This window comes from Notothenia coriiceps, unplaced genomic scaffold (genome assembly GCF_000735185.1).
Source record: "Notothenia coriiceps isolate Sejong01 unplaced genomic scaffold, NC01 NC01_scaffold00002072, whole genome shotgun sequence".
Lineage (NCBI taxonomy): Eukaryota > Metazoa > Chordata > Actinopteri > Perciformes > Nototheniidae > Notothenia > Notothenia coriiceps.
In genome coordinates this window covers 585,516-598,889 of record NW_011334773.1, presented here as the reverse complement: position 1 = coordinate 598,889, position 13,374 = coordinate 585,516, and the positions used below count along the sequence as shown (strand labels likewise).

The 13,374-nt window shown below is 45.7% G+C and overlaps 1 protein-coding gene across 1 annotated transcript in view; it reads left to right on the top strand.

Annotated features, from left to right (window-relative positions):
• The first annotated feature begins 335 nt into the window (after positions 1–335).
• LOC104965560 (BAF chromatin remodeling complex subunit BCL11A) overlaps positions 336–13,374 on the top strand; it is a 34,691-nt gene continuing 21,652 nt past the window's right edge. The window contains exons 1-2 of the mRNA XM_010794535.1: positions 336–765; positions 3,202–3,585. Of these exons, the coding sequence (XP_010792837.1) occupies positions 711–765; positions 3,202–3,585 (439 nt within the window). The 5' untranslated portion in view covers positions 336–710. The remainder of the gene's footprint in view (positions 766–3,201; positions 3,586–13,374) is intronic.

Genomic DNA, 13,374 nt, shown 5'->3' with positions numbered 1-13,374 from the left:
GTTGGTCAGGTTGCTCTATTTACATTTTTTTAACCATGGGAAACACTTAATCCACGGGAAACACTTGACCACCAGAAATGTATCCCAGCCTGAAAATAAGAATAAACTATATTAAATATGTGTCAGTAAAGCTGGGTTGATCCTCCTTTGCTCCACGAGCTTTCTGCTGCTCCTGTACTTCCTCCAATCTCTCTCTCTCCCCCCTCTCTCGCTCTCCCTCTCTCCCTTAGCCCAGCCCCCTTGATCCCCTCTGTCCATTGGTGTCTCCGGGGTCTCTCCTCTCTCTCTCTTCCCCCTCCTTCCATAGGTAGTCCATAATGAGTGTCCATTGGTTTTTATTACGCCTTGTCCCCCTCCCACTGGCCGGCTTTGCCCTGCCCATGTTTTCTCTGTCTCAGTCCGTCCATCTCCTGACGTTCAAGTTCGCAGGAACGTCACGTCCGCACTTGAACTTGCAGCTCAGGGGGGTATCGCCGTACCCCCATCACTCTCTCTTTGCAAAAAAGTCATGAAGAGGTCCGCACAGCAGCCCGTAGCGCGCAACGTCTCACCCTCTGTGTGATCTGCAGTTCATCTTTTCTTTTCCTTTTCTTTTTTTTCCTCCTATTTGGATGTCAGACGCATCAATGAAGATATTTCATTTGGAGTCTACCTTTGTAGGGACGGATTTCCCAATGTGAACTCAGCTGAAAAGCCACCACTAAAGCAACATGTCTCGCCGAAAGCAAGGCAAACCCCAGCACTTGAGCAAACGGGAGTTTTCGCGTAAGTGGACATTCATTTTGACTTAATTTAGCTGTTAGCGAGCCACCTCTTGTTTTCCTTGCACAGGGCAACTTCCTCGGGGGAATTTGAATAGGTGGTCCGGACACACAGACACACACACCGCTGTCCGGAGTGAAATGTCCAAAACATATTTGAAATAGATTTCGGGATCATCTGGTGGAAGTTTTCAAACAACGTGACAGAGAGCTTTAACTTGTGTTGGTTTACCGTGTTGTATAACGCTGCCTTCAAGGTTTCTTTCGCCATTAAAGGGCATGCATGGGCTTTATGGCCAGAGACCTTTGCCTATACGGACGCAGCGCGAGCCTGCTGCTGCCGTTCCTCCTGCAAGTTTTCAGCTGAAGCACGAGAAGCGATTCCACCACATCAACGCACGTTTGTCTGTTGCTAGTTAGGATGTATTTGGAGAGGTTAGAGCTGCTTTGGACACAGGAAAGTGGTGTTTACATGCCCACTTGTCCACATAGCAGCGGTTACCTCGTGTGCGTAATACACGGAATATAGTTTATGTGTCACAATTCCGCACATCTGCTGCTTGTTTTTAACGCCGCAGTTTATTGTTGTTATATGTTAAATCCACCTGAATGTCCGTGCGCGATATTGTTTTGCAACTATGTGGAGAGGAAATCAGGGAAGTGGATTTTACGCGCGTGTGTGATAACATTGCAGGGCATCAATTGCTTGACAGGATCTTATATTTGCCGGATAATTATTTCCCACAACACCTCTGTTATTCAGCAGGAACTGCTCAGTTCACATAATACTATCACACTAACGAGACGTCTCCAAAAATATTTAAAGTTAAGTGGAGATCAGGAGCTCCTGTGTTCATTTTCTCCCTAATTATTTTTGTCGTAAATGTGTATCTGCATGCTGTTTTCCCATTTCGATGGAAACCAATTATGCTCTCGCAACATGCATGCCTTCATTTGAGGGGGGTAATTGTCAAAAGGTTTGCCAGTGGGGGGCGCAATGTGATTGTAGTCCTGTGTACAGTCCACTATGAACTTGAACTTGATCCACTTTATCCCTGTGATGCTGCTTGACCAAGCACATGCAGAGCATCGTTTTAGCAGAAATAAGTGCTTTTTATATTTTATATAGCTTGTAATTCTCGTCTGTGTTGTAGGTGGAACCTAAATTATATTAGAAGGGGATGCACGCAAACAGTGTTTAAAGCCCAGCAGTTGTGTTTCTATTAAAAAAAATCTACAAATGAACACAGATATATAGAATTGTATCAAGCCTTTATAATTTATATTTGAAGCTCTAACCCATATCGTTTGAGTTCTTCATTTTTGCGTACAAATATACATATTTTTACAACAAAACACTTGAGACAACATTTACATAATCTTGCTTTTGGGCAATGTTGCGCTGTGACAAAGCAAAGGAATACTTTATTATATGTCTAACCCTAACCCATTAAGTGAAAATGACAATGAAAGAAAAAATCCCTAAAATGAAACTATTACTCAGCTGTTATAACACGGAGCCATTCAAATCTAAAATGGCAAAACAAGTAGGCCTAATCATTTTCCTGATAGTGAAACAGACCCACTCCAGTGGGACACCTAAACTGCTTTAAATTCAAGTCAAATGTCTGCAAAACATGATTATATTTATAGTTTTCAAAGTTATTCACATCACTCTGGCGTTGCATCAAAATGAGATGATTTGGTTTGAAGAAAATCTTTCCACTTCACCCAGCCTCACACACCCGGGCCTATATTTCCGTGGCATAAGCTGGTTAAGATAAGCCTGAGTAAAAAGGGGCAAACATTCGCTCCTCTTTAATGCAGCCAAACATACAGGTAACAGGGCCTATCCTGCGTAGTCCCTCGCCACCTTCTCGTCTGACCCAACACGGAATTAAAGGTTGAATTAGGCGGCGAGAATTCATCACATCTTATCTCAACATCCCAGTCGGGGCGCCCAATGTCCTTTACCGTGTGGCTAGATTACTTCTTTTAAAATGCTCTCTTTTCTCTCTTCTCTCTCTCTGCCGGTACTTCAGGGACCTACTCCACATCCAACCCCTCAATGTCTAACCTTGGTTCACGAGATCCCAGCACTTTTAACGAAATGGGGTCCAATCATCTTGAACTCAAATTAGAATCTATTTTTTGATTCTCAGAGGTGTTAGGTTCATTAAAAACGCGAGATTGGCAGCACAATAAAGAGGGTCAAGCAACTTAATCGTTTGGCTGCTGCCTGCGAGCTGAATATGTCAGTCCTTATCGAAGTACTGCTGTCTTTCTTCTTCTCTAATACTTTTACACAACCTGACCTGATTCCTGTAGATGTCTTAAGACATTATAGCAATGTACTATTCGTTTGCCTCTCCTGACACATGTGTTTACCAGCTCTCTCTGAACCATATCTCACAATGTTCTCTTTTATTTCTCCGTGCAGCTGAGCCACTGTCAGGTGTTTTACTGGAGGAAGACTCTCAGAACTCCCCCAGGCTGGGTTTGGGTCAGGGTGAGCCCCTTAAAGGGGACCAGGACCTGCTGACCTGCGGCCAGTGCCACTCCCGCTTCCCCCTGGCTGACATCCTGCTGTTCATCGAACACAAACGGAGGCAGTGCCACGGGAGCCTCTGTATGGACAAACCTCTGGACAGGCCTCCCTCCTCCCCCCTCGCATCACCCCTTTCCACGTCCTCCTTGCACTCGCGCACCCACCATCAGCACCCACGGAGGGCGCGTCCCCACCTGGGTGTGGCATCGCCCCGGGACGAGGATTGTTTATCTGCACCCTTGCAAGGAATAATCCCAAAGCAGGAGAATATCACAGGTAAACACAGTGTGCGCTTAACATGGCTGGCATCAAACAAGAAATGTCTAATGGTGTGGGATTGGTCACACTCCCTAAAGTTCATAAAGAGTTTATTTCAAAAGGGAACAACTGCTTTCTCTGATTCCCTTTGGTGTTTTCTTTGCGTCTGGTAGTAGGGCTGCATCCCATCTGCATAACCAGAGTGTGAAATATCTGCCGCTGCACTAAAGAGCTGTGAATCTCCTTCAGCTGCGCGTGAACCCACATGAACAGCAGCCCAAGCTGAAAATGATTGTGAGAAACATTTAGCACATATTGAAAAAGACACACACAGACAAAGAAACAGATTAGGGAAGAGAGGGAGAGAGAAAAAAAAGATTTCTCTTGGTGTGTTTCTGCCTCACAGATGTGCTCAGATCCCTGGGCCTCCACGCTCTCTCATGTGGCGGTGAGAGATGTATCTCTATCCCTCCCTGGCTTATTACACCGCCATATCTCCCGTTCCCTCAAATATGCGTGGCTCAGTCCGTTGCTAAAATTAAAAAGAGATAGAAAGGAATGTAATTACGCCGAAGTGTCAAGGAAGAAGCGTTTATTTGAGGAACCCCGCAGCCACTAATTGTCAGTATTTTTCTTGATTTGAGTAATTAAGGACTTCTTAAGGCGGCTGGTCGGTTTGTTGTTTGTCCACCGGGGCTGAATGACGCTGTAGAGAAAACATGAGGCCCTGTGCAAACAAGCGTGGATCCCTTATGACCGGCCTTACAGAGAGGAGTTTGATTTCACACCGCCCTTTTCGAGTGTTTATTCATTTCTTTTTAACAGAGGCGATATCGTGTGTCAGATTTTGGATTTATTGTCTGTGCAGATTTAATTTAAAACCAATTGAGGCTAAATGCACGGAGGGCAGCACTCAATAATGTGCACTACTGTACTGTATCAGTCTGTGCTGAAGCTTTGTAAAGGGACCACTGTTATCTGTTGTTGGGCCTCTCACACACAGAATGACCACTGTTCATTAGTGTGCAGTTTGTTAAACATCTGCCTGCCCTGCGTATGAGCACACACACACACACACACACACACACACACACACACACACACACACACACACACACACACAGAATGACCACTGTTCATTAGTGTGCAGTTTGTTAAACATCTGCCTGCCCTGCGTATGAGCACAGACACACACACACACACACACACACACACACACACACACACACACACACACACACACACACACACAGATATGCCCGCGCACACGCAAACACACACACACACACACACACACACACACACACACACACACACACACACACATACATATCCAAAATGCCTCTTGGCCATGTCAGCTGTTTGAACATGCTTTTCTTTGCTGATTTAGATCATCATGCAGCGGAGTTCACATAATATCATAAGGTCACTAGCATTGTGAGCACAGCTTTATTTATAGGCTTTATGTCTCTTTAGGATTGGCTGCGTGCCGTAATGAATGGATTCATTTGGGTGGACGTGGAGTGAGGCCGTGTCCTGTTGGGACATCTCACCTGACTGGGTTATTGTAACACACATTTCCTCGTTTAAAACATTAGACAAAGAAAACATGAGAGAAAGCAAGATTAAGATGATTCTTATTTTCTAAGATTCTGAATCGATTCACAATTTCAAAAAATCTACTTTTTACCTATTTAGATATTGCTACTGTAATCTTTCACAACAACCATTAGTGTGCGATTTTTGAAAGAATCAACACAAAATACCAGTTTTATAGTTTACCGTTTAAAAAAAAAATTCTTTCTAAGTTTCTTTACATGACGGTATGAATTGAGAAAATCCCAAAACCTTTTAGTAAAAGTTTTTATTTTTGTTACCTTTTGTCTTCGTTTCCTTAGGTGAACACACCTTTTTAAATACAAATAAAAACCTCATAATACTATAAACAGTTTGCTTTCCATAGGTTGTATTTTTTCAGTTAATCTACTAAATCAAGAATTTAGAATGAGAATCAAAATTGAACACAGAGTGTAAAGGAAAAAGGTTAAACCTGCAACGTATTTGGCTAAAAAAGACCATAGAGCTACACTTCAGGATGTACCTCACATCAAGCACATAAACATAAACTCCAGCCCCCCCCACCTCTGCGTTCTGTGTCACAGATTGATGAATATAGACTGGCAGTGCCAGCGCACCACCCCATGCTCCATATGCTAGCTGCCATGTTCTCTCACCCTGCTCAGTCAGACGCTGACACTGAGATGAGGCATCTGAACACATACTGTCCCTGCACACACTGGCTTCATGTCCAGTTTATTCCAGGCCAGTGTATTATATGTTCCACCCTTAAAGATTTACTGTATCCCGCTGCACTGCATATACACTCAAATGAATGTGACCCTTCCACTCCCCCACCCTCCTCCTGAAATGTCATTTGGCTCAGATTGATTTCTGTGTGGACAGCAGCGTACACAGACAAGGGCCTTGGCCAGGTTTAGGATTGCTAACTATGATTATTTGATTGATCTTCTGGTCCTTAAAATGTCATGAAATAGGATAAAATGTAAATCCAAGTTTCTCAAAATCCTTGTTTGGTCAGTCCAAAATGTATAGATATTCAGTTAAAATGACAGAAAAAGCAGGATTTTTTTGCATAAAAGATAACTTTCATTAATTACTTTCAATCGATTAATGGGTTATCTAAATGGATGCAATTCATTTTCTGTTCTGGCGTTATTGATTGGTCTACTAATGGTCTCAGTTAGTGAAGAAGCTGCTGGACTAAAGGGGTTGACATCCAGTATGGCTGTACTCAAGAAGTGTTGGCGGTCTGGGGGTTGGGGGGTGGGGGTTGTCTGTAATACTCCCAGAGCTGGAGATGAGGACGTGCCTCTCGGTCTCCGTCTTTGGGACAGCTGAGGTCGTCTGGGAGTCTCATGGCTGCAGCTGGGGCTGGGGTCTGCTGTCTGGAGCGGTGGGCCGTTAGGAGAGGGCAGAGCCGCCTGCGTGCCATCATTTGCATGATAAACAATTTAAGATATGCATAGGGACACCATCGCTTGTCTCCAGATTATGGATGGCCCAGAAAAAGAGCAGATGACGGTTTCTCACACAAACTACGTGACTGCGGTGTGGTGTAAAAGTGGATTTATGTCACGGGATATAATCACTATTAAGAAGGCGTTCTGGTGGAGTGGATTCATAGTTTTTATTTACATTCATTATCCCACTCACTGAACTGCTATCAGTGCAATGAATGATTGTTTGCTCTTCTTGAGTAATTGGAGCAAGATGCCTCTCATTGTTATGATTTAAGATGCATTGTGTAGACTTTATCATGTCCCTAATTATAACTTTTTCACATTTTCTTGTCTTTACTTTCCACATTCTCGTTTTGCTACATTACTCTGTGCTGTATATAAACATGCCAGCATTAGCACCCCTTGCATTGTCGCCAGTGTAGCCATGTGTGTTAATGAGGCCATTGTATTCACTCAAATCGACCACTATCTCACACTTCTGTCTCCTTTCCAGCACGCTGCCTCTATTGTAACCTGGACTCTGAATCAATACTGAGTTAATTATGGCAGCCACCTATTCTGCCTTTTTTCTCTACGAGGAGGAAAACATTGGAACAGCCCGAGCGGCATTTCTCGTAACACCTCAGTGTGGCTGTTCTGTGTCTTCATGCAGCAGCTTGCCTGTCCTGTTTGTCCCTGTGTGTTGTGGAGACAAAGGTATTTAGCAGGCTCTGCGTTGGCACCGTGCCACCTTTCTCCAACCCCCCTCTCCATTCCCTCATAAGCACACACATGTACTCACTGGGTATCTGTCAGGCAGAACTGGGGGGCTGGGCAGACCATGGGGAGTGTGTGTGTGCGTGTGTGTGTGTGTGTGTGTGTGTGTGTGTGTGTGTGTGTGTGTGTGTGTGTGTGTGTGTGTGTGTGTGTGTGTGTGAGGGAGGGAGGTAGAAGGAGGTGTGTTAAAGCAATGTTTTGTGGGTTTAGGAAGCAAGACTTATGGTGAGGTGGCTGCTATGTGTGTGACTGACAGTGGGAGTGTATGTGTGTGTGTACTTAAGGGTAGGTATGTGTGTGTGCTGTCCTCAGGGCTCCTGGCTCGGGCTTCCTGTGTCTCTGTTTGTCTTCTAACAACCTCGGTACCACAGCCTCAGGCCATTCAGGTGGAGGCTAGTGCAAGTATGCAATACACACACAAACATGCACACAAAAAGAGGCAAATGCATGCACCTGAACACAAATGTACACACACACACACACACACACACACACACACACACACACACACACACACACACACACACACACACACACACACACACACACACACACACACACGTCCGTTTTTTGGATACAACAATGCCCCCAATACAGTGTGCACCCCCTCCTGTCAACCTATGTTTTGTCTGTAATAAATGTGTTGTGGCAGAGGCCCATGATGTGTTGTGAGTTGATGAGATCTGTCAGAAACATATGATACTTATTTCAGCCCCCTCCCCTCCGTTTCCCCCCTGTCTCTGTCTCTTCTTTCCTTTTCTGTATCTCTCCCTCTCCGTCTCACTCAAACTCTCTCCCCCCTCGCATCGTTCCAGTAGTTTGTCTCGAGGGATTGTAAACTTTTGGCAACATTAGCGTGTCTGCACCTTCCAACTTCCACTCATTCTCAGTCTCACAGATTTGGCTGCAGAGCAAGACACACAAACACATACATTTTCTGCTTCCCTCAATCCCCTTTACCTACTGTCAAACGAAGCCATACAACAGAAACAACCTTGTTTGTCCAAGACAGCATCACGCAGGATGAAAAAATCTTCCTCAGAAATAAGCGTGTCTTGCCGCTGTCTTGTCAATAGCGTGGCAGGCAGTCACATCGCAGGGTCGGGGGTCACCTGACAGCGTCAGGGCCTGTCACGCCAGCCGCCGGCTTCACCACCTGCAGGTTAATGACTTTATTTTTAGATAGAACAGAAACAGAGAAGAAAAAGTGTATGTGATAACAGCTGTAGCTCAGGAAGTGAAAAAAGGACAGAAGTGGTATTTTAGAAGTAGGCAGGTTAGAACGGGGTTAGAACTGGAACAGATTTTAACAAGGTCAGTTTTCTTCTTTTCTAAAAAATCTCCCTTTTTTTACTCAAGGCCTCACTGACTGAAACTTGTTCAGATTTGATTATTTTCTGCAATGGAGGGTCTGTATCTCAGAGTCACAAATTTGATGATTTTCCACCTGACAAAATCAAAAAAGACTTACAACTTTTCTTGGACTTCACCACGAATGACTTGTGACTTAACTTGGACTTTTAACTTGAAAATGCTTTCCCCAGAGCCCAAAGATTCAAAAAAGTTTTCATTCAAATGTGTCATCACCCCAGATCCACTTTGTTTGAACAAGTCTCACAGCCTGCAGGTCCAGGAGAGAACGTGTTAAACAAAATAAGAGTTCTCAAAAAGTGCCGGGGAATGAGGGAATAGCTCATTATGACTTGTTTAGCACATGAAAATCAGAGTTAGGGACTTTGGACTTGGTCCCACATCTGCTCTATCGTATTATCACCTTCTGTACTGAACAGCTCAGTTCAACCTGTTCCTATTGTGGCTGTAGCATTTAAAGCTGTGGTGCTGAAGGACCTTTGCTTTGTCTTTTTCACACCCATGGTGATAATGCTGAGGCCATGGGACTGTGACGAGGGCCTCGCGTTGGTCTGAACCCACTGATCCTGGTCACTATCTGTCTCTATAATGTTTCTTCCACTCCTATCTGTCCCGCTTCAGGTCCCGGCGCTGGGCTCGGCCTGTCACAATGTGCGTGTCTTTGTGGGTGTGAGTGTGTTTGTACCTTTTGTGTGTGGATGGGTGGTCGTCTACAGCTGTGTCTCGCCGGCCTTATCTCCACCGGAGAGATACAGGACAGAGAGGGCCCCTGTGTGTGACGTTACACTTGTGAAAACTCACAGCCCTCTCTTTGTGTGTGTGCGAAAGTCTTCGAGTGCTTTAGCGTGTCCATGTGCATGCAAACCATGTCTACCGCTGCACTTTTTCATGAATGTATACTAATCGCTCGCTGTATTCCTCGAGGGGTTTGTGTTCAAAAAGCTCATCGCCTCCTAATAGCTCAAGTTACATTTGATCTTAGATTCAAATCCCAAGTCTTTTAAACGATGATCAGCAGATAGGGGTCCTCATTCATTTTTTAAGAGAGTGTTAATTTAGTTATTAGAATCACTTTAGGCTATATGGTGGGTGTTTGTGTGCTGCAGTTTGCTTTGCACAAAGGCATGCAGGCACGAGTTGGCACACCAATGAGATCGACACATCATCACTTATGCACAGATGCACCCACACACACAAATGCACATACTCACACCTCCACTCCATCCATCCCCCCACACCAAACTGACCCCCAACCCTCATCGCACACATCCACACACATGCACACATATTCATAAATGCACACTCCTGTCCCAGGCACCCTTTACTTTCGCAGGCTGAATCTCCCTGATAACATGCTGGCGCCCTCATTTAAATTTGAAGCGCTTCTTTAATCTTCAAAGGCCTGATTGCTTTATGAATATGCATGGACTGAGCTGACTCTCAGTTCATTACCTTGTTGTAAATTCTAATGACCATTAGGGCCCTGCACGGTAATTGCCAATTGTTTTGCATTTTTGATTAGCCCATTACCGGAGCGCATTCTGAACATGTCTGCCCTGCCTGCCTGCCAGGCCACGGCAAGAAGCGGAGGGAGGGAGGGAGAGAGGGAAAATGGGGAGTGCGTGGAAGGTAGTGTGCGGCGTAGTGAAACAGGCAGCGTCATTTTGGATGCCCGGCTCAAAATGTTAGTTTTGTTTAGGGAGGAAAGCAGGGTGAGCTCGAGGGGGATGAAAGACACAATGTGATAAATGCAGAACTGGATGTTTCCCAAACAAGCTCTGTGCGGCTTGTTTCTGCTGAGCTTGAGTGCAAGAGTGTGTACCTGGATGCATTTATGTCAGCATGTGTATTTGTTGACGGTCCGCCTGACTGTGTGTACATGTCCAAGTTTGCGTGCAGTTCCGTGAGTTGGATGGGGGGGGGGGGGCGGGGTGTATGCTGGGAGCGGGGGAAGGTTCTGTTAGTGCATCCCAATGCACGCCGTGCCTGGAACTTATGAAAGATTGATGGCTCCTAGCAGAATGGCATCGCTACAACTTGATAACATCTAATGGATAATTTAGCGCTCTAAAACCAGCAGGCCGGTTCCCCCCCTCTCTAGCAGGCTGGAGAGGACAGCAGCTGTTGGGCTTTTGGGGCTGCTGTGTGTCGGAGAGAGACATGGAATGGAGTAAAAGAGGGGCAGAAAATGCGTGCGAGTGTTAGTGTGATCATGACGTGAGTCTCCCTCCCAGGCTTTGAGGGAGCTTTTGGTGTCACGATTGTCAGCCAGGAAACTCGCTGGCCCCTTAACTACATGTACCTTAACTTGTAAATATTCCTGAAATAGGCCAAGTCAGCGCTGGGTGGGAAAAGGAGCCGCAGTCCACCAGCAGTTTGCCTGCGCTGGACGTAGCATGACTTCTGGAACTCTTCCAGCATGGGTGGAAACAAAGCAACAACAACACATTTTTTTAATTAGACTTTATTTAACTATTTAAGAGCAAAATGAATAATGAATGCCAAATGTTACATCGCTAGCCCCAACAGGAACCATGGCATTGCACTTAAGAACATGTTAACTCCGCCAGGGCTGCTATGTTCGGTTAAAAAATCTCCCAACTATTTTGATAATTGATTAATTGCAGCAAATGTTGTTATCAGTCTCTCAAATAGGAGTTTTGGTAACGTATTAAACTGAATATCTTTCAATATAATTTAAAATAAAAAAACACTTCATGTACCCTGAAAGATATAAAGCGGCTAGACAGACGTATAGTGAATCTGCAATCTTCATGAAGGTATATGTTTTTATGAGAATGCATTACTTTTAGCTGTCTATGCATAACCAAACTAGAAACGGATTATAACTTAAAATCTCTATCATTCAGTCAGCCTGTGTGACAATTCACAATGATTTCCCCTAGTGATGTCTGTATTTCCCTACTTGCTGCCCCCCATAATGAGCAGAAAATAATGCATGGGATACCATCACTTGGGAAAAGCCCTGCCACAGAATATTTCCATTCAGCCGACCTGTGCTTAAGTGCCCAAAAAAGGCTACCTAGATAAAATTGAATCCATAAATGTTGCAGGATAGGAAAGCTTTTCCCTCTTCCCATTCTCAGTTTCTGCCTCTCTTCCCCCCTCTTGTGTACCATTCATAATCTCTGTAGTGTTTGCACACAGCTCCTAGCCCTACTGTCCGTCAGTCTCTTATTCCCAGACTATTAAGCTGTTGACAGTTTGCTTAATCGTCCCGCAGTTTGACTTCAGGGGGATCGGAGAGGGGTCAGCGGAGTCCATCTCCGAGGTGTGGAGAGAAAGTGGCCCACGCGTGCGCACTGCTCCGCGCTCCGTGGCGTGCCTTCATGTCATGAGTTTGTCTCGTTTTAACAGGAGAGGGGAGGGATGCACTGGCAGGGGAGGGGTTGTCTTTCCCCAAGTCTTGGTGGGGGCTATTTACACGATGGGGAAATTGTCCAGCTTTGGGATCAACTAGAGCAAATAGCTAGTCAGAGTTAGCGGCCTGCTGGCTGTATGTCCAGCCTGTGTATGTTCACACACACACAAAGATTGAGGGAGAGACGTAGCAGCAAAGCCCACTATGGCCAAAGGAGTCTCAGGCAGACAGCATGATAGATGGCTTTGTTAAAGGGTCCCAGGGTGTCCCCTGAACTTGAAGCACTCTGTTTATCTTGAATAGGAGAAGCCCAGAGTGTTGGGGGCAGTGAGGAGGAGGAGGAGAGGGAGAAAGGGAATGATATAGCTTTCAGGGAGAAAGGGAGTGGAGGAGGAGGAGGGAGAGTGAGGGCCTGTATCTGGGCAGGCCTGGCTGGGGGTTGGGGAGGTTAAGGGGGGGTCGTGAGCAGGCTGGAGGGACACAGAGGAGGGGACGGGGGGAGGGGCAGCTCTCCTAGTAGCTGTCCATTAACAGATGAACTTGGCAATGGTCCAGGCCTCAAAGGTCTTGGGAGACACACACATGCACACACAGACACACACATGGATGCACACTTCCCTGGTACCTGCTGACTGGGGATGGAATGCCACCACGGTTTCTTTTTTGTCCGGAGACGAAAGAGGACACGTCTCCGCTTCACCTATGTCAGAACCGGTTAAGACCGGTAAGCCAGCCAGGCCGAAGAGGCAGACGGACAGGCCTTGTCGCCCGGCCCTCCTCTCGCTCTTTCTCTCACTCTATTTAGCTCGCCTCCTCTCGTCCTCCTCCGTTTTCCAGGCTTTAGAGGAGGAAACAGAGAGAACCTCTAACCTGAGGGCACAGGACAATGCAGAGGAGAGAAAAAAGAAGGGAGGGAGCGTGGGAACAAAGTGAGAGACGAACGGATCTGCTCGTAAACAGGGTGGGAAGAGGAGGGGAGAGTGTTTGGTTGTTGTTGGTGCGCTCCTCTTGATGGGGCAACATGAGCTAAAGGCCGTCGCTGCTATTGTGTACAGAAAACATTATAGCAAACATGAGAGTGCTGAAAACTAGGGTGGAGAATTCGATATAGAAGATGTTCATAATGGGCCGTTGTGTCGTGTGGGCGACAAATCTTCTATTCGTCTCAGCGTTACATGAGTAGAATATGCCTGTGGATCATATATGTACACATGTGACAGTAATGGAGATCGTGTCTGTGAATGTGTTTGTTTCTGT